Raw genomic sequence first — 26,663 nt, forward strand, 5'->3', positions numbered from 1 at the left:
CGGAGCTCCGGAGCGCCACTAACGTAACATTAACACCAGCGGCGCTAGACTCAGACAGGACGGTGGTGCGTTTAAATGCGGCAGACACGCCGTGCCGGACTTAATTCTGCTGGGAACCAGGTCCAGTTGCTATGCGGGGACGAGAAGAGGCCCCTGTCATGTCGGTTCCTCGCAAGGTGTCAGCCTGAAGAGAGGGAGCCTGGAGAGAAGCTGGGTTTCACAGCGCTAGGAGAAAACAAACAGCATGAGAACAACTAATATGTCTGTCGCAGAGGTCTATTCCGACTCAAGCGTTAGATAGTGTTTTATAGTCGTTGGCGCCAGACATTCATCCTGCTGTTTGTATACAGATACATTGTACGTGCGGGATAACCAGCAAGTCTGCCACAATCCTTCTCCTCGGACTATTTGTGGAGCTCGATCGTTATCATGGGAACCTACACTGACGCCCTGCTAGTCACTGCAAATGTCGGGTCACTTTTTGACAATGTAAGTACTTGGAAATTAAAACTTAAGAGTCAGCCATGGCTTATTCTTAACCAGGGAGTTGTTTAAATTAGGAAACGCTACCGGGGTTTAATGTAGATAGCGAATTGGCACTTTCATTCTGTAGTTTCCACGCGAGTGGTGTTGCGGAATTGATGCATTGAGCAATTCGTGCATTATTGTCAGTCGCGTGCAGAATTTGCGCGAAAGGAATGTGTTTTTTGCGTCTGGCCGAATAATCGGACAGGTCGATGCTATTGCATGAATATTCAGTCTTGGGACTGGAACGATCGCCTAGCACCTTGTCAGTTATTTACATTACCATCCTGATAGCAGTGACATATTTCAATTTAAAAATGCTAGCAATATTTCGTGTATGGTTACATACAACAGTTAGTGAAATATTCGTTTTTTTCCATTCGAATATGTAGATGTACCTACGTCCCGGGAGTGAAGTTTTTGCCCCCCTCCTGTATACGCGTTAGCGTTGCGAGCTTGCTGTGGGTGGCGAAGGCGTAGATCCGCCGTCACAGCCGCTGCCTATCACTGCCGAGCTCTTGGATCGTGTGTCTATTCAAATAAAACAGGAAATTAAGGGCGCACAACTGCGCCTTAAAAGCCCTCGAGAAGCGCTGTCCACCGCTTTACTCACAGCTTTTTATCCATCCATCAATATAGAAATAAAATCCTGCAAGTCTTATATAGATTTTGAGGATTTTAGAGCTTACAGGAGTTTCAGATTGCAGTAGGTTTTACGTAAGGAATCTGTGGAAAAGCGCCAATAAAAGAAAATGCAATTCAAGAATAAAATGCAAATATTACTGTGACAGGGGTGTCGCATGGGTCAGTTTAGGCTTACATTTACCAAATATTTCACTTGAAAACCGCGTCTAAGCTTTGGACACAAGGCAGGGGATACCAGCTCATCTCAGGGCACAAAATGAAACCTAGTGACCCAAAACCCAGCATAGATTATAACAGCTTGTCAGCGGGGGCGATGCCTCCTGTCATGGAGAATGAGTTTGAATCAAAAGCTGCATCAGCCTTCACCTTCACTCCATTTACTCTCCCGCGTCTTATAGGAGGCTTTTGAATAGGAGTAGGAAAACTTGCCGCGATCACATAACAGGGACAAACTAAGCAGGATTCTTAATTTATCTTTTATGTGACGGATGTATTCTAAGAATTTACGGTGTTTTTTTTTTTTCCTAACACGTTTGACTGGTTCAGAGGCATCAAACCCACAACCATGGACGTGTGAGTGTTTCCTTTGCACTGGTAGTATAAAGTGTACGCGTCGGCTTGGTGTTTGTTTGGGTGTCTCCTGCAGGGCGATGACGGGGGTTGGCGTGTAAATTACCTTTAACGTGTGATTGCATGTGCCCTGTAATGAATCCGAATTCCATCCAGGATTTTAAATCACCTTCTGTACTTTGCTTTCTGGGATGGGTTCCAGGTTCCCGTACATTTTCAAAAACAAGTGGTTGTTGAAAGTGAATGGGATATAATTCATTTGAAATTAGATGGTTTGATATACACACAGCCAAATGGTGTAAATTTACGTTATGCTTCTCCAGTTAATACATTAAATATGAAGGTTATATGTTTCCTGAAACTTCCCTGTATTTTCTGTGTAATTTAACTCTACATTACAGTGTTGTCAACAGGTCCTCCATTGTGTTTTACAGTAGAATATGGCTGAAGTTCTCCAGATTAACGTAGTTGGTTCAGTTTCTATTCTGACTTTACTTCTCTTGAAGTCTTTTGAAAGTGTGTAAGAGTCTCTAGTTCACTAGTATGTAATGAACTTAAAAGAGAAGTTTTATATACCTTACACAATAGAGACTGACGTTTTGATAGTAAAACATTGTCATGTGTTCACTGCTTATCATGACCCCAGTGGAAAAGGTTGAAAGGAATGAGAAGGTAAGTCCGTTTGCTCTCAAAGTTCTGCGCAATCAAGATTCCTGTAGCATTACGCTTGCTATCTATCCATTGGTAAAGCCCTTTGAAAATCTGATCTGTCCACTCAGTGTAGTACTTGACAAAGCTGTTGGGATATAGCTAAAATGGATACTTCTTTGTTCATCACGCCATCCTTTGTAAACTACTACAAGTATACCATAACTAAGTAGCCATTAAACAGAGCTCAGTTTAGAAACGGGATACCTTTTAACAGCTGCATTCTGTTCTTACAAGCTTGAGACTAGTGTAATTAGTCACTATAGTCCATCCATCCATACATCCATCCATCCAGCCAATGCAACATTGTGATGTGCCTGGAGCCTGCCTCTGATCGCATAGGGTAATCATTAATTATAATAGATACTTTATTGGTCCCCGTGGAGCCTGCCTCTGATCGCATAGGGTAATTATTAATAATGCATCTTTATTTATCCCCATGGGGAAATTTTCTTTATGATTCTCCCATTTTGCTCTCTGTAGGTGAGGGCATTGCCCAGGGAGCTGGGGGTTAAGGGCCTATAGACGTGCTCTGGCTGGGCTCGACCCGGTGACCTCCTGATCAGGCTTAGCCCACTGAGCCCCAGCAAACACCTTGGATCAGATGCTGGTATATGACAGGGCACAGAGTCACACACAGCAACGTGGAGGCAGCAGTGGCTGTGTTATGATATATTTCTTTATTGCTTTGTCTGATGCTTTCATCTAAAGCAACATGCACAGAAAGCCAGGTGAGAGGGTGTTTGTTGCGGTCGGGGTTAGGGGCCTTGCTCAAGGGCCCGATGGTGACGTCAGTCTGCCTGCCGTGGAAACGGCTGATCCTTCAGTAATGAGCGCAGGGTCCTGTCCAGCAGAGCCCCACACTCCTTTTGTTATGTATGATTTTGTATTGGGAGTTAAATAGGAAGCTGAAGTGAACTCCATCACTGTTATACAGGGGTGGCGAACCTGACCCATGGAGAGCCGCTGTGGGTGCGAGATTTTGGGATGACCTCTCAATCAGCCAATAATAAAGCTGTCCTGGGGTCCCGCTGCCATTGGCCGATTGAGAGGTCACCCCAAAAACCCGCACCGTCTCTCCCATGCTGTAGTAAATGGTAAATTGTTGCTTTCGGAACTCTCCCAGTTATGGGCAATATGATCAGAGGTGCAGCAGGGGTGCGGGTTCCCTAGATTCCCCTCAATTCAGAGGGGCAGCACTTCATAGGGGCCCTTGAATACATAAAATTAGGCAGCGGGGTCCATGGTAGCATTTTGTTAGGGGTTCAGAATTTCTAGGTTTGATACATTTCTAGGTATGCCCCTTCTAGGTACGATACATTTCTAGGTATGATACATTTGGTGAAATCAAGGTTGCAGCAGGACCATCCGTAAAGACAGGCAGGAGCTCTGCTTCTTCTCAATCACAGGGCTTTTCTCCCTGGAGGCTCACAGTCCCTTGCTGCATGCCTTCCACTTCCCCCTGGGTGGACCCCCTGTGTGTTCTGCCTCAGTTCATTTCAAAAGTTTCAGTCACGTTTCATGGTGTCACAGAGTAAACGCGCTTTCTGGCTTCTGGTCGTCCAGCGCAGTAAGGGACTTAAAGCCGGCATACAACTGACACTGCGGTGTGAGGGTTAGCACTGGAGACTTTCACGACACAGACGTGCTAGGAAATGATGGTCATAGTGAATCTCATGTTTCCCCTATTTTGATGTAACTATCTTATTTGGGATGAATCTCTCGCCATGCATGTCTCAGCAGTCCTGCAGCATGTGAGAAATTCTCACCTGCCCACCCATATGTTGGCATGGATGAGCTGACAGCATAATGCTTATCCCAAAGGCAAACGTTTCATTTCACAGTTTTCCTTAATCTTTAAGCATTAGTAGTCTCATTTTCCCAAATGGCACGCTGTGTTAACACTGTATCACAGTCTGTCAGGGTCCCTTTATGCAACATTGTCATGCAAGGTTTACTTATCCCACTCATGGATTCTGACCCATCTTTAAACTCCCTTATCAATTCACTCGCTGAGTACATGTAAATGTAAAAAAACTTTTCTAAAAGCTTAAAAGAGACCTGCACACAATCGCCGCGTGCATGACAGTGAGTCGGCTGCGCTGAAAAGCAGGCAGTGGAGCGGGCGACGTTGCGGGATCCGTTTCTGTGCGTGATGTGGTGCCTGTTTATTGACGCTGGGCCGCAAGAGCGGCAGCTGCACGAGTCCGTTTGCATGCAAATGTCTCTTAAAGGAAAAGGGTTTGTAATTTAGGAGATGACGTACGCAGTGGGTCAGCCGATATCACGGCTGCAAAACACTTTAAGAACCTCGGGATGGTCCTTGCTTTGCATCAGTGAGCAAGGTATGGTTATACAGCCAGCCGTATAAGTAAAATCAGTTTAAAGTGACAGTACGTTGTCGCTGCCAGTCCTGGGGGACTCCTTTGTTTACTTATTACACAGCAATAAATCTAACTGTCTCTGGAAAAGGCCGTGACACCCAAACAGACCCGGGAATTTGGGTTAAACTCTTATTCGGCAGCGTGTTCTAAATCGGTGTCAAGTTCTGGTCTCGCGCAACGTAAACACGTGATGGAGGCGAAGACGTCGCACCTCGACTGCGCTGGAGCGTAACAAAAAGGGACGCCTGGCGTGTGACTTCTTCCCCACATAGGCTCTGCTTTCTTTTGTTTTTGAACGTGTTGTTAAGGCCGTATTTATAGTTTGAGAGATTTCAGAGAGACTCGCTCATGGAAATTTGGCTCCAGGGCAGATTTTCCGGCTCCCATATTTGGTGCCATAGAAAATACGTCGGGTCCCGCCGTAGATGTTAAGGTTTCTGTAAAAACAGAAAGGTTCCTTTCCCAGGAGGGGGAGTCTGGGGGATTTGTATGTAGAGACACTTCCTAACATGGAAGCGTATGGGCCTTGGTCTATGCTTTCTCTGCCCCTCTTCCGCTTGTAGTGCGATGTCAGGATCCAGCCTGGCCAACGAGTTTAGAGTTAATGTGAGATGGTGCGGTAAGATAACGGTGCTGGGCGTTATTTCACGTGTTTCCTGGCTGTTTTTCAGCTTGATCTACCCAGGTCAGCGTTTCATGGCGTTCTGCTGTATTTTTGAGGGTGAGCAGGCTTTGACGGTTTAAGATTTCTTTTTCCCAAAGTAAACAGACAAGTGCTCATGACTTCATGCCCCTCCCACCTCGTAGTCCATGACCACAATCCAACTCTGGAAAAGCAAAAACTGATGGACTGGGATTTTCCCAGCATTTATTAAAAGGTCATTCAGGCATTAATACTAATGACAAGATAAACAGTGTTAAGCTTACATAATGTTTCGCTGCAGAGTAATGCAGCACTTTCTGTATGTATACCTCCATTATCGTCATCAGCAAACAAACAGCTTTATGATTTGTTTCCAAGACTACAGTTTTATGTTTCAAAATAACAATATCATATATTTATCTAACCCATAAATTCTGCGTGTGCTTTTCAGTGTTTTGTTTATACATGTTTATTAAATTTCCATTCGTACGGAATGGAACATTTAAATATCTTTTGTCCTTGTAGCTGCTAAACACACTCATTATTAAAGACATAAAGTTGTCTGCCTGCTACCTTAGAATCTCCATTGAATAGGTGTTTGCAAAAATATTTAGGCTAGAATCTAGGCTTAGGCTAATTTTCCATTGATAAATGATGCCAGGGTGTGATCCTGCAATTTGGGCTTGATGGGACCAGTGTTGACAGGAAAATAGACACTAAATTAAAAAAAAAAAATAGTCCATGAGCTGAAATAAAAATGAAAACGTTATTTACCAAAACAGAAACGGGCTTTAATCTGCAAAAAAGTACCACCATGCCACCAATGTCTTTTTACCTATTTTAACCACAATATCTCCTCCTTTAAAGGATGTGCAGTTGCTGAGCTGCCCCTTTCTTCCCCTCTGCTTCAGCACTTATCACTTCCAGGATTTGCCAAATCAGTCGCATGTGACCTGCTTCGCCAAGCAAATTTAGTAAGCATAAAGAGACCCCCCAGGGTGGAACAGTGGTGCAGTGTTTATCACTGTTGCCTCATACCTCTGAGTCTCTGACATGGCTCCCTGTGGGTATTGCAGTATACCTGTATTCCCGTTTTCCCCCCCACCACAGTCCACAAACATGCATAGGTTGATTGGAGTTGCCAAACTGCCTATTGGTGTGAGTGTGTCCTGCAATGGGTCGGTGGCGCATCCTGGGTTGTTCCCTGCCTTGCACCTGGGATAGGCTCCCGACCCCCTGCAGTCCTGAATAGGACAAGTGGATACAGAAAATAGGTAGAAAGGCATGCCGAACCTTCACAGATTACTGACTTTTGGGCATGACTATACACATCTCCTTAATATTTGAGGCATATTGTACTACTAATCTGCTTATCAGATTGTGCCCATAAAGTACTGAAAAGCCAGCATCTTTTATGTAAAGCCCTGCAATGACATACAGTTCGTTGTTGTCAAAATAAAATGAACTTAAAAGGTCAATTTGATTTCCTGGAGGAAATTTAATCATTTATATTAATCGACCAGTTGGTAAACTAGTCGATAGAGTAATCTGTAGAAAAATAGTCGTTAGTGGCAGCCCTAAGTTGTGTGTAATTGACGCTGTACATGTAAATCGCAGTGCGGTATGATGTGGTTTCTGTAGCGCTGTGAGTACTTAAGAGGTGAGTAACTTAATTAGTTGAGCTAGGTTTGCTAATTTTCTGGCACTTTGAGGGTCAGGACTGGGGCTATAACCTTACCTCACTCTTTACTCTCTGGATAGGGAAGGTTTCCAAGAGCTATTTGTTACAGAGTGACCTGCAGGGACCGATGATCGTATTATGAGGGTCTATTTCTGTGCCTGTAGATGTTGCTTTCCTCCTGTAGGGATGCAATATCGCTGGCATCTTTGCCCTTTAGGAGAGTGTTTCTCAACCTGGTCCTCACAGACCCCTACACCGTCCATGTTTTTGCTCTGTCCCCACTCCCTGCCAGACGTCCACTTTTCTGCTCCCTCCCAGCTCCCGGTGGGAGCAAAAACATGGACTGCCCGGGGGTCCCTGAGGCCCGGTTTCATAAACACTGCTTTAAGTAACTTGTCCCATTGGACTCCTTTCGCGGCCAAGAGGGGCTGGGGTGCAGGGGTGGGACACTGATGGCGAAACGTGAAGCCCATGAGATGCTGCTTTGGTGGTTCTCCAGATGTCCATATCCCCATGCAAATGGGGTATGCAAACCAGCTGCCACCCCCTCACTTCCTGCAGCGGTGACACCGGTGTTGTGACCCAGACTCTCATGGCCAATACCGGCTTTCCAGGATATAATTTTATTTCCCCATTTTTAACACAAGTGACAGTATAAAACTCTTGGGTTTTAACTCTGGGGAAGCAGCAGGGGTCCTGTGCAGAACTGAATTTGATTTTGGTGTTTTTCAAGTATGGAAAGCGGAAAGAACGGAAATATTTAGATTTTTTTTCGTACTATTGCAAGAAATTGGAAATTGGAAATCTACCATGTATTATAAAAAGATATCTGTATTTACTTATTATTGTTTTTGATTAATTCATTGATGTGAGCTGGTTGTCGGTGCCAGAATGTGCACAGTACACAATGAAGAGCAAACCGAGGAGATGGGTGCAGGCTTGGCGTTGTCTGTCTGTGGGGTCCATGCTTGATTCATCTACAGCAAGGAATACAGATGTAGGGTTATTTGCAGTTTACATTTCCTGCATTTCCAGTCCCAAATATTGTAACTGGATGACTATAGATCTCAAATGTGAATGGAAAGCAAAATGCAAAGTATGTGTAAAGCTGGTCCCACATTGTGAACATGGGCGAGCATTCAGCCATCTGGCAGGCAGAAGCATTGCCCTCTAGTGGCTGCCAGTGGCAGGTACTGGTCCGGGCAAGATGGGCAACTGCCCAGAGTGGCATCATCTGAAGGAACACCGATTTAGCAAACAGTCTATGCCAACCCTCTCCACCCCCACCCCCCAACTGCTGCCCTGACAACTTTTACTGTCTCCCCCCCCCTGACCGGTCTGGAAAATAATGGAATTTTTCAATGGGAAGCAGAGTCATTTGTGCACAGCAGATCTGGTCCCAAGTCCACAGGGACTCTCCTTACCTACAGGGCAGGAAACATGCTCTGTGTCCCTGTCACACTCTGTCTGGAGACGGCATCTGGGTGAATGTTGCATTATTTTGTCTCTCGAGTCGATCGTTTTTTTTTTTTTTACATAATACATTACATGCCTGGCAATATTGTATGAATCCTCTTTAATGTGAATACATTTGCAGTGCATTTACATTAAATATTCACATGTATACAAATGTGTATAATTACAATGTACACTATGTACAACATAATAAAATATACAGTTTTGACATTTTTTATCTCAGACTTCAAAAATGTTTGGTGGGGTGTCCGGTCAAACGACTGAGCAGAGAAAGCTCTTAAAAAACTATTAAAATTGGTATTTAAGTAATTAAAAAACTTAATTAGTCAGGTTTGATTCTGTGTTTGAAGCCTTTAAACTCTTGAGTTGCAAAACACTGGTTTTAAAGCCGTTAAGATGATTGAAAAACATTTCTCTGTAAATTTATATTACGTCAAATGTCAGGTGGCACAACCAGGAAAAAGAGATATTTAGTTTTAAATTGTATATGTAAACTTGATATGAAGGACAAACACTTCTGCAGGTGTCTGTTTAATTGAAATGAGCTTGAAAGGTGGTTGGAGCAATTGCAATTAATATAACTAAATATTATGCATCAGAAATGTCTGATGCATTTTAGACACCTAAATTGTTAGTTTATGAAGGTTTTCATTTGAAAACAAAAATTGTATTTTTTTTAATCATGCCACCTTTTATAAAAACCTCAGCTGTCATTCACCCTTTCGCCTGTGCCAGTCAGCGCCAGCCTGTGCCAGACTGTGCCAACCTGTGCCAGTCAGCGCCAGACTGTGCCAGTCAGAGCCAGCCTGTGCCAGCCTGCGCCTGTGACGCTATGCGTGGCTGCAGCTCCAAAGCCATCCTGCGGCTGTTTTAGTCAGCCTGCGCTTCCTAAGTTTATCTGGCTCCGCCGCCCCCCCTTTTGGTTCCCCGTCTTCCTTTCGCTGCTGGCCGTGTGCTTGGGCCGGAGTAGATTAGTGCCCTTTAGACAGTGTGACACAGGGCTGCTGAGGGCGAGGGGAGAATTTACTGAATGTCTGTACATCCCGATAAGGTATTTCTCTGTCCCTTATTATTTGTGTCATTGCATGCAGTTATAAACAGAATACTCTCCGTCTCACTGCACTGCCGTGTGACAACTTACATGAAATGAAATCAATTCTAATGTCATTTTTTTATTTTCTTTTTTGTCTTCCCTTCGGATTGGCGCAGTACTTGGCAGAGAATTCTCATGGATATAAGTTTTTATATTGTGTACATAGAAAAGCCTTTTTCAGTGGTTTTATCTCTAACTGTTTTCCTTGTAATACAAGTCCAAGATGTTCTAATGAGTTCTGTCCCGTCGTCTTGGTATGACTCTGCATTGGTCCCTTGTCTATTTGTTTGTATGTGGATCTTGTGTGTAGTGCTGTTTGATGTGTTATTTAAAAGGGACTTCAGAAGATGTCCTGTCCCGATTGTGCGGTACCTAAAAGTCTCTCTTTCCTCCCCAGCTTGGAGAAATTGAGAGCGAGTGGCTCCGGGAATTCTTCACGGTGAGTTTGGTGCCTGTGCAGCCCTCCCCATCCTGCGTGGCATCCGCGGAATAACCCCCCTTGCTTGTTATTGCAAACCGTTTCCAGCAGAGGGCGCTGTGTTGATCATTTTTCCACTGAGGAGCCGGTGTTTTCTTTATGAGATGTTGCTGTCAGGATTTGCTTTTGTGTTTGAGCAATTAACTTTGCAAAAGCTTTCCAAGTGTAAAGGCTCTCAAAACTATTCCGGAATCTTTCTGAATGTTGCATCCAGTTTCTGTTTTTGAATGTTTGGTTTATTGATGTAATTGTAATTAGCTGTATATAAATAACACATTACTCTGTAGGTCATTCACAAAACACAATGTCTGATGGTGGCTTCATATTCACACTGTGTGCACATGTTGCAACCCTTTCCCAAATGTACATAGATGGATCTGTATAAATATATGTAAATATAGAATTGAATACGCATTGATCCCGAATCCACCGAGTGCCACAGCACCCCTGTCTGTACCTTGTTTCTGTTGTACCATTGAGCAGGTAGCAAAAGCCAGTTGCTCTAGGCATGATTTCAGCTGTATAAATGTGTGATAACTTTATATTAACTGTGCATTCATAATGTATTCGTAGAACATTCAGTGCACCTTCAAAATGCATCCATAATACATTTATAAAACATTCATAGGCAACATGTATGTATACTTTGATATCATAACTTACCCTAACAGGTTCAATAAACTTAAAGGTGTTAAGGTATGTTAGGATGTTGAGGTGCAGTTACATGCTGCTTATGAATGCATTATGAAGGTGCACTGAATGTTCTATGAATGTATTATAGAGGCATTATGAATGTGCATTGAATGTTCTATGAATGCATTATAGAGGCATTATGAAGGTGCACTGAATGTTCTATGAATGCAATATATAGGCACAATGAGGGTGCAGTTAATGTGTTAAAGTATGACCAGAAGTGCTTAGTTGCATCACCCGGTGCAGGTGTGCAGAGCAGAGCGACCCGGTAATGTCACTCGGTCTGATGTGAGCTGTCGTGTCTCTGCAGACGATCCACACGTACAGGCCTCGCTTTGTGGCCCTGCATTTCCAAGAGGTGGGGGGGAAGGAGTACATGTCCAACATGAGCCACACCGAGAATTTCATCTGGTAAGGGGTCCTGGGCAGGGGCCACACGTGTTGTTGCTCCACAGCAAGTTTCCACCCTGTTCGTTGCGTCTTTTTGTCCTAAGAAACGATGTGCCAGACTTGGTTACCGTAGTAACCAGGTCGTCTTGATTGGATCTAGTTCATGCAACAGATGCATTGCAGTAATGTCACATAATATGATGTATGGCTCATGCTAACAAGTGGGAAAACATTAGAGATGCATGAATATAACTGAAAACAATCCATAAAGAGGGGCTGCCGGCATTTAAGGAATGGCCTGTGTTACTGCATATGGCATTAACATTAAATCAGTCGTCATGGTACACACTGGCAGCAGACTGCTCCTTTGTCTCTCCCAGGAAAATAGAGTCAAGCGAGGAGATGAGGGACTTCGACAGAGTCTGCATCTACGTGGACAGTAACTTCAAGGCTGTGGACAGTTTCACGGTGAGATTCCACACCCGGTATTGCTCAGCGCTGGACCAGCGTTTGGATCCAGTAAAAGGACATGCTGGGTTTACAGAGAAAGACAGGAGTAGCCAAGATTGTCACATTCTGGTGTCTTGAAGGCCTGTCAGGAACACAGAGGCCAGTGGAGGCTTTCGGTAACCATGACCTCAATGGGAGCAGTGATGTGAAAAGCATCTCAGGCTAGGTTATAACCTTTAATCAGATAATAACAAATTAATTCGTTTCATCAGGAGCAGATGCACACAAGATTGCAGCCTGTATAGAAGTTTAGAATGGTGTACCACACAGGCAGTGAATTGTTTTGTAAAACAAGCAAACTGATTGCCTTGACTATCACCACTAGAGGGAGCCAGCAGTCTGGCAAATGCATTTCACTTCTTACTGTTCTGCAGTGAAGCAGATTTTGAGAACTAGAGTTTGGAAAAACAGGGGAAGACAATGTAGCGTTCAGTTAGATTTTTAAAATAAACTTCATAGGTTTTATTCCTTGTTAATTTTGGCCTGGAATATATTCTCTTGGTAAAACTGAAATGAATGACTCACTGCTCCTTAACTGTCAAACTTGAGCTGCTCATCTGCGCACCGAATTTTGAGTGAATGCTGCAAGCATTACACCCTGGTGGACGCTGTGACCAGCTACTTCGCATCGTGGAGAGTTAGTGGGCGGCGGGATCTGACAATTAATATCAAACATGAAATTAATGTAAATTTTTGTCTTTTATGTTTCTTCATTGAGCTAGTCAGTAATGGAGCTGTCCAGTGACTTAATCATGGTCCCTGAAAATATGCACTGCATTTATGACTTGATAATAACAGCGGTTTGTTGTATTTAAACCGCCCGTGTATATAGAGTAAACAAACAAACGTGTCACTTGTTGATTTGATTTACTGTTGCATTGGTTTCCTGAATGTGACATTTATGGCCACTAGGAGCAGTGTTGAGTAGAGACAGCTAAGAACTGTTAAGGATCACTGATGTAGGTTTATCAGTCTATTGCAATATTCAACTTTTACATTTTTTTTTGTATTTTTGACAATGAAAAAACATCTGTAAATGGCAGAGTTGAGCATTGTTGCCATAGCAGTCAGATCTTAGACTTACTGCAAAGGTTTGTCTTTTCATTGCCAGACCTGCTTCAGACAGACGTCTTCTTCAACTGGCTTGTTCTGACATCGTAATTCATGATTGCTTAAGTGATGTTTCATTGCACCTTCTAGTAGTTTTTCTTTTTTTCATTTTTAAACATGCCGTTTATGAGCTTTCTTCTTTATGTAAAAACATAATCCATCCTTCTTCCAACCACTTGTCCATAGAGCCAGGGAAGACATCAGTCTACATGTGTGCCCAGTCCATCACTGGGCACACATGTAATCACGTGCTTAGGGCAAGTTTCATGCCAGCTAATCTAACTGCTTGTCTTTGGACTGCTGGAGCAAACCAGCATATCTGGATTAAACCTGCAGAATGCAGGGTTAACATGCAGGAGCCACATGAAGAGAGTGACAGAGCTGCCCACTGAACTGCCCAGTGAAGCCAAATGAGCACAGATATTAACGTACACATTTATCTGTTTTGCTCTCAGTGTAATGCAGAGTCTTCAGAAAATGACTAATCAAAGTCTACACCTCTTTATGTAGCTGTGTCATTTTTAAATTTAAAAAATAACTGGTAATAGTGCATTTTTTTCTATTACAATTGTTTGTTCCACTTTTTTACCTGGAGGTGTTTGGATGCTGTCCCAGAAGACTAATTAACATTTTATGAAAACGAGCCAGTTTAAGCGAGCCCAGTGACTTTGTCCATTTTTTTTTTTTTAAATTACTGAGGCATCGGCTTATTATCAGCGGCCTTGGCCAGGATCCTGGCCTTGATGGAAAGCAAACAGTGCCAGCCGGGTTTGGCATCCGCGGGCGCCGTACCGCTCTGGCACGGCAGAGGGAACGTGGCTCGGGGGCTGTGCCACCCGGAAGCTTGGCCTCGTATGTCAGAACGGGCTGAAGAGAGCTTCAGCGTGGTCACATGGTTAGCTTGTGATGCCCGCCCTGTGTTCATGTTCGGCGGTGTGTGTGGTGGGCCCTTGCCCTCAGGGGGGCTGACCACGATTTTACCTGAGTGTGTCAGAGTGCAGAGCGACCTCAGGCTATTGTTTGAGATTCCTTCTTTGTGAGGCGTTACCTCCATCAGGTTCATTTCTGGCTCGCTACTTGGCAGCCAGAGCACATGATTAAAATACCACGTGTTCTGCTCGTGTTTGCTCAGTCCGCTGTGTTTGCTCGCCTTCTCCCGTCCCGCTGTCAGGCTTGTATGCCAACACGCGTGCAGGATGGCCGACTCGACGAGCGCGTCCGGTTGGACGTACATTTGGAGCTGGCAGCGTGTGGATTGTGTGCTTTATGACTGCGTGTTTGTGTCGCCCGGTTACCGAGGGGCTGCCGCTCATCGCCATGGCTGCAGCCTTGCAGGATTGCGTCTTACGGGGCTGTCAGTGACCTGAGAATCCAGCCTGATTCGTGACTTCAGGCGCCGCAGTGCGCAGTGGCCTCTCCATCTGGCTCTGTGTCACCCGGAGTGGTTGGTACTGCTCTTCCTCATCCTCCTCTCTGCGGGACTGGTACACCAGGACTTGGAGGGGGGGCGCTGAGCAAAGTTAATAAATTTAACTCCAGATTAAAATTATCGATTCTCTCTCCCATTCACAAACGATAAATAACGCGTGGGGGGGCTCAGACGATGCCCCACCCCCTCCTGGAAACAAGGCCCCAGTCCCCCTCTAATCGTTCTCATTTCATCCGCGACTCCAGCATTGATTTTCAATTTGTTTAACTTCGGCCACAGATCAGCGCCTTTGCCAGGGCTGAGGATGGGGGGGGTGGGGGGCGGGGGGGTGGTGCCATGTGTACACCGGTATAAATGGTGTTTTGATAAAAAATCACTCGCAAGTCAATACATTTTTATTAAACTGCACGGCGGGCTGATTGATGAAGATGGGTGAACCTGCTGTTGGGGTCTAAGAAAGGAGGGAAGGATTGGGCGAGAGGAATAGAGAGTAAAAAAGAGGAGGAGGAGAGGAAGGAGGGACAGGGAGTTTAACCCCAGACTGTCAAGCTTCATCCGCACTGTAGCTGCTTTCGCAAACCAAATTAAATGAGTAAATCCAATTAATAAGAATGAGTTAAACAGCTGGATGGTTGTTTTTCCACAAAGTTACTGACTTTTTAACCTAAACTGGCTAGTAGCGGATTATCCGTCAGACTGAGGTCCTGCTGGGTCCGTGAGAGTCGGCATCCGAGCCGCGAACAGACCCGGCCGACCGCCATGCCCCGAAGGCCCCCCCTCATGTCACTGTGGTCAAGGGGACAGCTCTGTCACTTTACGTGAGGATCGTTTTGACCTTAAGATTAATCTGCCATTTTGTGTGTTAGGGGTCCAACACCCCCAGCGTGCCGGAGTTGTGAATGCCCACATCAGCCCTATCGCTTAATCCGTTTTAAATGATTTAATTTTCTGTTTCTATTGATCTCCGGGGGTGTGATTAATCAGATCAGTGAAGCAGGCAGTCAGTACATTAAAAAATTGTCAGGCCGTGTCAGTGGTGATGGTTAGGTAAAGTGTGGGTGTGTACCTTTTCGGGGGGGGTGAAGTAGTGAAAAGGAGAGGGGTTTGGCAAGGCTGGGGGAGGGCTGACAAATGAAGAGGTGCGCGCCTGTCCGGGCACAATAGCGTCTGATCCAATTGGCCCTTCTGCAAATAACCTTAGTACCTTGAGCCCTAATGCAGGACTTGGCTCTGCAAAGGCTTTTTCAGGAAAGCCGGAGCTGAATCCTGTAAGTGCTCCAGTCTGGATTGCAGAGTCTCCCATAAAACTTCACGGCCATTGGCAGAGGGGGCGTGTTGTAATTGAGCCAGATCACTAACGTGAAGTTTGTCTTTAGTATTTTATTATAGCTTGCAGCTTGCAAATATAGCTGCTTATCACAGGTGTTGTTTTAACTCCATAACACATACAAAATGCTGTGTAATATGTTATATTTGTTACAGAGTCCATATTGGAATTTGTGAATAACACATGAACGCATTAAAATAGAGATGCGCATGCATGCATGCATTACAAAGGTTTCTTTCCTTGTTTGGTTTGTCGTTTAGGCCCTTGGCAGCATGTACTTCGTCCACAAGACCCTGAAGAACATATACCAGTATGATTTTAATGGTAGGTATAAAAATTTATATTCGCCCGCCAGCCATTTATTAAAAAGAGAATCAACCCGGTTATGTTAAAAAGCAACCTCTCGTTGTTGTCCGCTCTGGTTAAAAATGGGCTTTGGTGATGTCATGGTTGGCCTCTCCCAGTGGCTTTGGTGATGTCATGGTTGGCCTCTCCCAACAGCATGTGCAAACACTGCGTCTGACCGCTAGCAACATAAACACAAGCGAGGCCTCAGCTCCTGGACTGGAGCAGTATTTACATTATTCATTCACCTGAAAGCTCTTATCCTTAAACAATAGACCGGCCCTCAGCAGAATGTACACCAGAGAGAAACAAATTTAGCAGCATTGTCGCTAGTCAGACGGCTACATGCAAATGACACCGGTGCCTTTGCCTCACCATGCTTGAACTGTTCGTTTGAACGATAACTGCAGTGAGCATTTTCAATAGGCAAACTGAGGGACTGAAACTTCTTTTTTAGTTCTAAATATTTTCGAATGTTTACTTCTTATTCTCCCCTCGTTTGACAAGATTTATACATCTGGGGGTGGGACAGAACCAAGTGGGCATTAAGCAAATGCCGTTAACAAAATCGTTTTCCCAATGCACAGTCCAGCGGCACCACAAGTACCTGAAATGAATCAGGCGATAGAAGAGCTTTAAATCTCCCAATGATGCCGTTCTGTCCAGCTTGTCGTACCTCCGGATCTGGTCCTCAGGCAGCTAATGGGCCGGTTATAGATCTGTTTATCATTGATGTGGCTTCCATGAGTGCTGCATTAGCTTATTGATTGGTGTTTGCATGTTTTTTCACTCTTTTACCTCACCCCCCCCCCCCTCCCCCAACCCAACCCCCAGCGAAGGAATTCAAAGCTGTGTCGGGGCGGAACAGATTCGTCGGCTCGCTAGATGGAGTGACGATGATAGAGAAAGAAAAATTCCCCAAGAATTTCTGGCCAGATGTGAGTATGTAACGCCGGTGGGAGGATTGAAGGTGCCTCCGGAGGTCTGCGGGGTTCTGGGGGAATTTCTGGGCATCTGGGAGTCAGCTTTTATTGACCTTTTCACCACTTAAAATCCTGGATCTGGGTTCCTTTAGGAATTTCCCAGTTTCACACTCGGCCGCTTAGCTTGTGCTTTTACTTGTAGATCCTCACAACTTTCACCTGTTTCTACTGCAGAATTATTTAACAAATTGAACCCTTACAGGAAACTACAGTCAAACTCCGGCCCCGTAGATTACGATACTGCTTAATTCTGTAGTTCACCGAATCTACAGACACCTACTTGTGGGCTCTCTGGCGTGTACCCTGTTCTGGCGTGTACCCTGTTCTGGCGTGTACCCAGGTCACCAGTTCAAATGTCGTGCTCGGCAAAGTGATGTCACCGTTGGCCATCGAACGACGCCCTTAGAAATGTCCGTCAGTTTTAATGGTAAACAAATGGATGGAGATCATGGAAAGACCATAAGCCAAAGTGACGCAAATAAGAATCTCAACACTGGAGTTTTCTAAACTCTTGATGTTGTCCTGTGCTGTGCACTCTTGAGTATTTTGTCATCTATACATAACTGCGGGATCTGGTCACTAAGCCTTGTTTCTAACCTTCCTTCATTCATTTTGCAGTTCAAGTGGTCCAGGAAAGGCTATATGAGATCGCGGTGGATCATCCACAACCAGTAAGTCTCGCCCTGAGTGCTGCGGGGTGTCGCCTGGTGGGAGCTCGCGTCCCCAACACATGTCAGCAAACGTGCAGTGCGACTCCACGTACAATAGCCACTGTTTGCTCTCTCATGTCCTCCCCCCGCCTCGCTGTGATAAAGGGAGCCCAATTCCCAGAGTGCTGCTGGAGTCACTCTAGTGAGTCAACACTGTGCCTCTCAGATGTACATTAATCGTCACCAGGTGGCAGGGAGAAGAGGAAAAAAATGAGGGAACGCCAAGGGGGGGGTGACTAATGTCCCCGTGTGGGCAGGGGCTATTTAACCTGTGCTGCACGCCCCGGGTGGAGGGGCTGCAGGGATAGTGGCTGTTAAATCAGCTCTCTTTGGGACCCTGGGCCTACCGTGCGAGTCATGTCTTGCTTGCACTTTTACCTACTGAAAATTTCTCCTCTGAATGCTTGCAGTTTCTTTTTTGTCAAAAGCATAAAACAGAAGAAAGCAGAAGGCAGCGCCCTGGGCTAAACATGTGGCCTGTAGTCATTTCATTTTCGTTTTTTTTGTTTACCTTGCCCTCTGATCTGGGCAGTGATAAGCTGTGTTTATGACAGGAATCTGTTTATGACAGGAATCTGTTTATGGTAAATATGCTGCCTCGCGATTTTAATCATTTTACAGTCACCGTAAGATTGATGCTTTAAAATGCAGCCGCGATAAGCAGCTGCCTGACATTGCAGGTTCCCGGGTGGGGTGCAGGGGGGGGGGGGTGGGGTCCTCTGAATGTCAGTTTGACCTTGCTGTTCTTGCAGGGGCCTCGACTTGGTCAATGTCCACCTCTTTCACGACGCCTCCAACCTCATTGCCTGCAATTCCAGCCCCTCCATCTACTCGGCCAATCGCAGGAATGCCCTGCGCTACGTCATTGACAGGTGGGGGCGGGTCACTTTTATCACATTCACTTTATTATATTATATTCTGCAGGACGTTCTAGGCTTCACCAGTATTACAGTATCTGGCCCTGTGGGTTGGCCGTAAGCTTGTTGGTTCTAATCCCTTGGCTGGCATTGTAATGTCACCCTTGGGCCTTTGAATGAGACCATTAACCCCAGCTGCCCTAGACACTCTAACCCGGTTTTCTGATCCTTGTACAGTTCTTTGGACAAAAGCATCTGTGAAATTTGTTAATGCACCTTTTTTTGTCACACATCGCAATATCAGTTACTAACTGAAAAGCTTAGGAGGAGTCACAACTTTTCCTAAGCAGGTCAGGCCCGGTCTGCTTGCCTGACTGCTCTTCACCATCCGACTTTGCTTACTGACTATAGGTATCCCTCTTTGCTTACTGACTGTAGCTATCCCTTTTTGCTTATTGACCGTAGCTATCCCTTTTTGCTTATTGACCATAGCTATCCCTCTTTGCTTATTGACCGTAGCTATCCCTCCTTGCTTATTGACCATAGCTATCCCTTTTTGCTTATTTACCGTAGCTATCCCTCTTTGCTTACTGACCATAGCTATCCCTCTTTGCTTACTGACTATAGCTATCCCTCTTTGCTTATTGACCATAGCTATCCCTCTTTGCTTATTGACTATAGTTATCCCTCTTTGCTTACTGACCATAGCTATCCCTTTTTGCTTATTTACCGTAGCTATCCCTCTTTGCTTACTGACCATAGCTATCCCTCTTTGCTTACTGACTATAGCTATCCCTCTTTGCTTATTGACCATAGCTATCCCTCTTTGCTTATTGACTATAGTTATCCCTCTTTGCTTACTGACCGTAGCTATCCCTTTTTGCTTATTGACCGTAGCTATCCCTTTTTGCTTATTGACCATAGCTATCCCTCTTTGCTTATTGACCGTAGCTATCCCTCTTTGCTTATTTACCGTAGCTATCCCTCTTTGCTTACTGACTATAGCTATCCCTCTTTGCTTACTGACCATAGCTATCCCTCTTTGCTTATTGACTATAGCTATCCCTCTTTGCTTACTGACCGTAGCTATCCCTCTTTGCTTACTGACCGTAGCTATCCCTCTTTGCTTACTGACTGTAGGTATCCCTCTTTGCTTATTGACCGTAGCTATCCCTCTTTGCTTATTGACCGTAGCTATCCCTCTTTGCTTACTGACCGTAGCTATCCCTCTTTGCTTACTGACCGTAGCTATCCCTCTTTTCCCCCCAGAATATCCGACAGCAGCTACACATCTCTCCCCTTCTTCCTCTTTGGGGATTTTAATTTCCGGCTGGACACATTGAGCCTGGTTCAGGTACGGCTCTGGTCCCGCAAGCATAGGGTGGGAGGGTGGGGGGGGGGGGGGGGGATTCCAGGCTTGTCAGACATCTGCGTGTGTCCACAGGCCCTGGCCCGGTCGGCGGAGGTCCAGACAGTGAAGAAGGACAGCAGCAATGAGGTGGAGAAGATCATCTGTGAGGACAAAGATGACGACCACAGGGTAACCCCTCCCGCAGTGCCACTCCCCCCCAACCACCACCACCATCTACGCAATGAAGGCCTCTAAACGTCTCCATGTCCCCGTCCACTGTCTCTTTGGCCTCTCTAGGTTCTGCTTCACATTGAGACCAAGCAGTTTGCGTACCTGCACCAGGCAGTCTTCAGAGAAGACAATGGTAGAGAGGTACGGGGGGGGTGTCTAGGCCGACTCTCCCATCACCTTATGTCACCTTTACCACGTTCACCACACATGCACTGTTTTCTCGTCGCATGGGCAGAAAATGTCCTCTATACTGGATAAGGAGTCTCACATTTATTGCTTATTTATCTCTCATGTAAATGACTCCTGTATAAAATATTTTCATGTTGGAATAATCAGGCAAGCAAGTCTGGCAGAATGGCCTTCCTGTGTTTATAACACTACTTCTTCTATAACACTGGTCAACACGTTTTTACTTTTTTTTTTATCACACAAATCAAAATCATATAGGATATTTTATGCTATATGTGTATTTATAGAGCATGTACCTAGTGTAAGTGATTTATCCAAAAAATAGAAATGTATGATTTTCTGCTGTATTTGGCCTTATGAACGTCCCTCTTAAGGGACCAGCAGAAGTCGGGCAGCTTGCTGGGACTCCGCGTGTTTTGATGCTGTCCTTCGATATCAAAAATATCCTGATGAAATGTCCAAACATGTTTCAGCATGTGAACTCTGTCAAAACAGACTTGCAGTACCTTGCCCTCTTCTGTGAATCTTAAAAATGTTCACAGATAGGAATAAAATCCATCCATCCATCCATTTTCCAAACAGCTTATCCTACTGGGTCGCGGGGGGTCCGGAGCCTATCCCAGAAGCAACGGGCATGAGGCAGGGATACAACCCAGGATGGGGGGCCAACCCATCGCAGGGCACACTCACATACCATTCACTCACACATGCACACCTACGGGCAATTTAGCAAGTCCAATTAGCCTCAGCGTGTTTTTGTGCTGTGGGGGGGAAACCGGAGTACCCAGAGGAAACCCCACGACGACATGGGGAGAACATGCAAACTCCACACACATGTGACCCAGGCGGAGACTCGAACCCGGGTCAGCAACAGTGCTATCCACTGCACCACCATTTTCTCCTGGGATCAATAAAGTTAATTTAATCTAATCTTCGAATGTCTCTCTAAATTGTTAACTACCTGCAGAGGTGGAAGGTTCAGGTCCAGAAAGTAGAAATCCGGACCAACGTGTTCCACAAGTGTTTTCAACCGACCAGTTCAGTACTCCCAGTGACTGTGACTGCGATTCTTTATACTCAGCTGGTTGGTTGAAATAAAATCTTGGTCTGGATTTTTACTTTCTGGACCTGAGCTTTACATCTCGGACTATATGGTTTTTTTTTCTTGCAGCTTCTGAAGTACGACAAGGAGGTGATGGCGTTCCACGATGTCCTCACAGAAGAGGACATCACCTTCCCACCCAGGTGCATAGCTCTCTGAACCATGGAGTGCCTCAGCCCCCACCCAGCCCTTCCCCCTTAACCCTGTGTGTGTGTGTGTGTGTGTGTGTGTGTGTGTGTGTGTGTCGCTTTACCCAGTTACCCCTACAGTGAGGAGTACACTAAGCCCACGCAGTACATGAACACGCGATGTCCCTCCTGGTGTGACCGGATCCTCATGTCCCACACGGCCCGCGACATCATGCACAGGGTGAGTGGCCGTGACCCGGAACGGGGGCCATTACTGCAGCCCTTTGTCCCACATGAGAACTGTCACTCACTTAGGGCGACACGTGTCATCTAGTTATTTATCGCCTGCCTGCTATTTATCTTTCTTTTTTTCTTTTTCCAATCTGCCTCCCTAAACTCCATCCTTTGTTGGAGGACGTGTCGTATTTCTCTCTCCCCTCCACGTTCGGCCATTTGTTTCATGACCTGCATAGCAGTAACGGGAGTGTGTGCTTGTCCCTGCAGGAGGACGGCAGCGAGATGGGCATCGTCTACAACACTCTCGGGCCCACGGTCTGCATGGGGGACCACAAAGTGAGTGGCCCGGCGTTTTTCCTCGGGCTCTTCTCTCCGGCTCCGTGTGGCACTGAGTCTCTGACATCTCTTCTCTGCCCCCCCCAGCCCGTTTTCTTGTTCTTTACACTGAAGACCAGCAGACACTGAATAGCCACCGGCGGCAGCCCTGCAGGTGGGCGGATCACCTTCTCCTCGTCGCCTCCATGGCTCGCAGATCTCCGGCTGTCAGAGCGTTTGCTCCACCCTGGCACACAGTCCCCTTCCCCCCACCCCCAGGGGTCTGTTTAGGTCACAAGCAAAGTCATTCGAAGCTGTATTGTCATCTGTCATGTACGATAGAGAACAAGATAAAATGACATTCCTCCTGAAGCAAGGGTACAGCAGGTTAGACGTTATCGTGCAGAAAAACAATTCACATAATGCAAAAGAAGATTCCCGTACCATTGTTCACAATTTAAGGGGACAGGAGGCAGAGGGAAGATTGCTACTTATATTTTCTACCTATTATAAGAAGCATTGCACATTAGACAATGAATATATTACGCCGCAGAGCACTGGTAAATGAGTGCATGGAAATGCTGGCCACCGTCTGGCAGGAAGTCTACAGGAATCCTTCGGTTTCCCTCCTAGTCTCTTAAGGTTCTGAGGCGAGTCAAGGTCTGACTTACCTGAGACACTCCTCTGCAAAGATACCTCGCGTATACTTGTGGAGTGCCCCATTTCTCTCTTTAAACCCCGCTGATAACCTTGAGAGGGCGTCCCGGCAGTGTTTACTGTTCGCCGCGGAAGGTGGGGGGGCTGTTGCGGCCCGGTGTAAGCTCGCTGATGGATGCATATCGAACGTCCTGCGGCCACCGCTCTCCCTGCCCCCGGCGCCATGCTCTTGGCCCCCGGTTCATTAATTACCCAGTGCTTCACTGGCGGGCTAGCGGAAATTTATGACGTGGTGTCGCGTATTGGCATTTTTACTGCCGGGATTCTGTTTTGGCACCATTTATGGGCTTTCCATTGCGTACCCCACTCCTTTATTAAGAGCAATCTCTCCCCCGAAGCCGACAATGATTAAAAGGCGTCCGTCGCGCGCGGGAGGGTCCTGCTTCTGTCAATTAGCTTTTAATTTAAAGGGATCGGCTCGTCATGCATTGCTGGTTGTAGCTTCGCAGCCCAGAATAATCTGAATGTGATTGTCGGACCAAAGCCGTGTAGTTTTAGCTTCAGCTGACAGCAGCTTCATCCCATATGCTCTCCAGGTGATGGGGAGCTTCATCCTGACCTGGGCTGCATGCTGGAGGTCAACTTGCCAGCCTTCCACCAGGGCGTGTATGACCAGGACCCAGGACCATTTTCACTGTGTAGCGCTAGCATTACCCTGGCTGTGTCCGCGTCCCCCCCACCCCAGCTGTAGCCTCTCACAGCTGCAGCGCCGGCATCTCATTCCTGCTCAGCACGGACATCTGCTACACTGGTATTGTGACTCCCTCGCCCCCTCCCCCACTGAGTCGTGACCCTCTGCACACCCGGCAGTCTGATTCCCACTCCAGCTTTCCTTGCGTCATTTACGCAGCCCTCATCAGCCGGGTGTGTTCCCGGGCAGGTGCGTCTCTCGGAGCGCCGGGAACTTCCTGGTAACTCAGGTTCCTTAACCGTTCTGCCACCTGCTGCCGTGTCTTGTCGTTTCTGGGATGCGGCGATGGAAGCCTGATGATCTAGTACTCAAAAAAAAAAAAGATGAGAGCACACATCGTTAAAAAAAAAAAAAAACTCTTAAAACTTTTATTATATTTATTTTTTTACAGCATATGATGTGTAAAGGGAAGGGTGGGTGAAACAGCAGCAATGTTCCCACAGCCCCCCACCTGATCCCTTCCTACCTGAGGATTTGCTGCAGTGGGATCACTGCCCCTTTACTCTGTATTCCCCAACATCTCTCGCCCGTGACCTTAAACTACGAGCCCTTTCTGTATGCTTACTGCTCATTGCGCATTATTCCTGTGTCAACTGCATGTGTCTCATCACTGTTGCGGGGGGGGGGGGTTGTACTTCACCTTCATCAATACACTTAACTTCAAGAACATTCACCCCCCACCCCCTCTGTCCAAGCCGTAACCTGATGGGACCAGTTGTCTCTGTCATGGTGAAGGTGTCTCTTTGCCGCCGGAATCGATACAGGATGTCAGCGACGACTGGGGACACATTTACAACCCCGTCGCCTTTTGCCTTGAATATTGAAATCCTGCCCCCTTGATCCTGAAGCAGCACCTCTGCCGCCTCTGACTTTGGAGCCGGCAGTTTAGGTCCTGCAGCAGTGGCCCTAGCCTGCTAACACCCTCTGCTCCTTACTCCGGCTCAGTCACCCACCCCTCTGCTCTTATTCAGTCTTACTACCACGAAGTGCATCGTTCCATCAGCTCTCGTCTTGCACTTTCTAAACGAGCCACGACCATCGTGCCGCTGGAGGACGCGGTGATTTTAATAAAGAAGCTCCTCTTCGCGGACCTTGAAAGGTTCCGCTCGTTTTCTGTTTTCGTGCGGTAGACGCTTCCCTTCCTTGACAGGGTGACGGGGCTGGTTCTCCGCGGAGCCTGCAGGTAGCTTTTTCGCTGGCCGTCTTCGCTCTTGCTCGTCCGGTACCATTTTGCTGAATTCACTGCCTCGTGTCGGGTGTGTAGAACGTGAGTTTTCTTCATGGGTGTGGTTTTCAAATCATTTCCCTGCCAAGCCAGAAATGTATGTTTAACATTTCCCACACCTAAATGTAGACTTTAAGTATTTAAGGTGGCTTGGATTTCAAAAAAAAAAAAATCCGTATTCGCCAAAGCACAGACGTACTCGCATACAAATGGATTTTATCAAGTCACTGGAATAACCAGGATTTATGATATTTTATTGACGATGAATTTTACCATTCCTTATGTTCTATGATTTTTAATTTTTTTTAACAACTCTTCCACCCGTCCGCACTAATGGCGTGGTCCTGCAGAGATCATGACTCATGTTTAAAATGAATATGAACCCAAGCTCAGTGAAACCTGTAAAACCTCTTTGTAATTTTTTTTTCTTCATTAAGTGCTAAGAGATGGTAAACATTCATTCTCAGGCCCGATTTTCCTCCACCTACCGTTGGGTTTTAACACGTGGAAGGTGCAGTTGATGTTTTTTGCTTGATGCATTAATCAGTTGGATATGAATTAAGTGCCGTTGGTATCTGGAATAAGTGGAGACTGATAGGACAAGAAACCGATGACTTAGTACAGCTAAAATATACATCTATTACACAGCATGTAATAAGGAATATGAAATGTGTTGACAATCGATAATGTGTGTTGTTAGAGTATGCAGCGTAGTACCCATTTGTCAAATGCGTGTTTGCAATTGTGTTTATCTGTATATTTTATATGTATACCCCCCCGGGAAATGTTGTAGAGTTCACCGTTAGGAGTGTGATATTATTAAGCAAGAAGTACTGCTGTAGCTGTACATTTGTTTAAAAAATAAACACTACATTTATGTAATAACTTAAACGTTTGAACTGTTATAAACTGCTGTTTGTGAAATGCACAAGTGCCGTGTTTTAATATATCCTCATTCTGAGCTTGTGTTTGTGTTTTCTGATGTTCTGTCCATGTCTTAGCGTCCCACAGAATGTTAGTGTCCCACAGGATGTGGGACCTGCATGTTTTGTGATCAAGCAGATCTGGTTGCAAACACACTGAGGTTCACTCAGATAAATCGGGTCCCTGCCTTCCTGTTCCTTGGGGTTCAGGGCTACATGTGACCCTCCTGTAGAACGTTACTTGTCTGCTAGCTATAATCTGTTAGGTGGCACCAAATGCTAAACCCAGACTGCGCTTACTTCCCACATGCTTCCAAGACACCAAAGCTCATTCCCAGCTCTTCGCCCCCAAGCCTGTGATTAGACGCTTTTTGTGCAGCCGAGAGTTTTTGACCAACTTTCTAACTAATGTTGTACACGACTCACGGCACGACCACCGGTCAATGGGCTCTAAGGCGCAAATGGATGAGATATTAAACATGCTTTCGCGAAGGTGAAATGGAACCGCTGTTCTGGACCGTGGGAGCTGCGAGACGTGTGAAGATCGATACGCAAGAAGAAAAAGCTGGACAGAATTAGGTGTTTCAGAATCTGGTCCTAGCTGCTGCTCAATCTGAGGAGATAAATGCTGGCCTGATAGAACAGCTTCAAATTTGTCTGCGGTGCCCAAAAGTTGACTGCAGCTCAGTGGAGGAAGCCATGCCTGTCCAAGGACACAGGTTTGGTTTGACCGTTGGTAGGGACGACGTCACCCCCGAACCCCCCGCCCCCAAAACACTTAGGGCACTCCCTCAATATTGATAAAGACGTGGCCATGCCCTAATCTATGCCCTTGATGCTGTCCTTCTAGATCTAGGTGACTTAGATCTTCCAAAATGAAAATGAACATATTATGGTAATGTGACCCGCATCCCATATTTATTAGATATTCAAGATGCAGTCAGCCCTTTGTATCCGCCGGTTCTGCATCAGCAGATTCAACCAACCGCAGATCAAA

The 26,663-nt window shown here is 45.9% G+C and overlaps 1 protein-coding gene across 1 annotated transcript; it reads left to right on the forward strand.

Annotated features, from left to right (window-relative positions):
* Nucleotides 1–25,704, forward strand: inpp5l (inositol polyphosphate-5-phosphatase L). The gene is made up of 16 exons (XM_048978478.1): nucleotides 1–489; nucleotides 10,123–10,164; nucleotides 11,207–11,307; nucleotides 11,667–11,754; nucleotides 15,923–15,986; nucleotides 16,842–16,945; nucleotides 17,609–17,661; nucleotides 18,453–18,572; nucleotides 19,827–19,911; nucleotides 20,002–20,097; nucleotides 20,206–20,280; nucleotides 21,500–21,573; nucleotides 21,688–21,799; nucleotides 22,063–22,131; nucleotides 22,219–22,285; nucleotides 23,364–25,704. The coding sequence occupies exons 1-15, from the start codon at nucleotides 430–432 to the stop codon at nucleotides 22,258–22,260; spliced, it is 1,185 nt and encodes a 394-aa protein (XP_048834435.1). The 5' UTR covers nucleotides 1–429; the 3' UTR covers nucleotides 22,261–22,285; nucleotides 23,364–25,704.
* The last annotated feature ends 959 nt before the right edge of the window (nucleotides 25,705–26,663 follow it).

Source organism: Brienomyrus brachyistius, chromosome 2, assembly GCF_023856365.1.
Source record: "Brienomyrus brachyistius isolate T26 chromosome 2, BBRACH_0.4, whole genome shotgun sequence".
NCBI lineage: Eukaryota > Metazoa > Chordata > Actinopteri > Osteoglossiformes > Mormyridae > Brienomyrus > Brienomyrus brachyistius.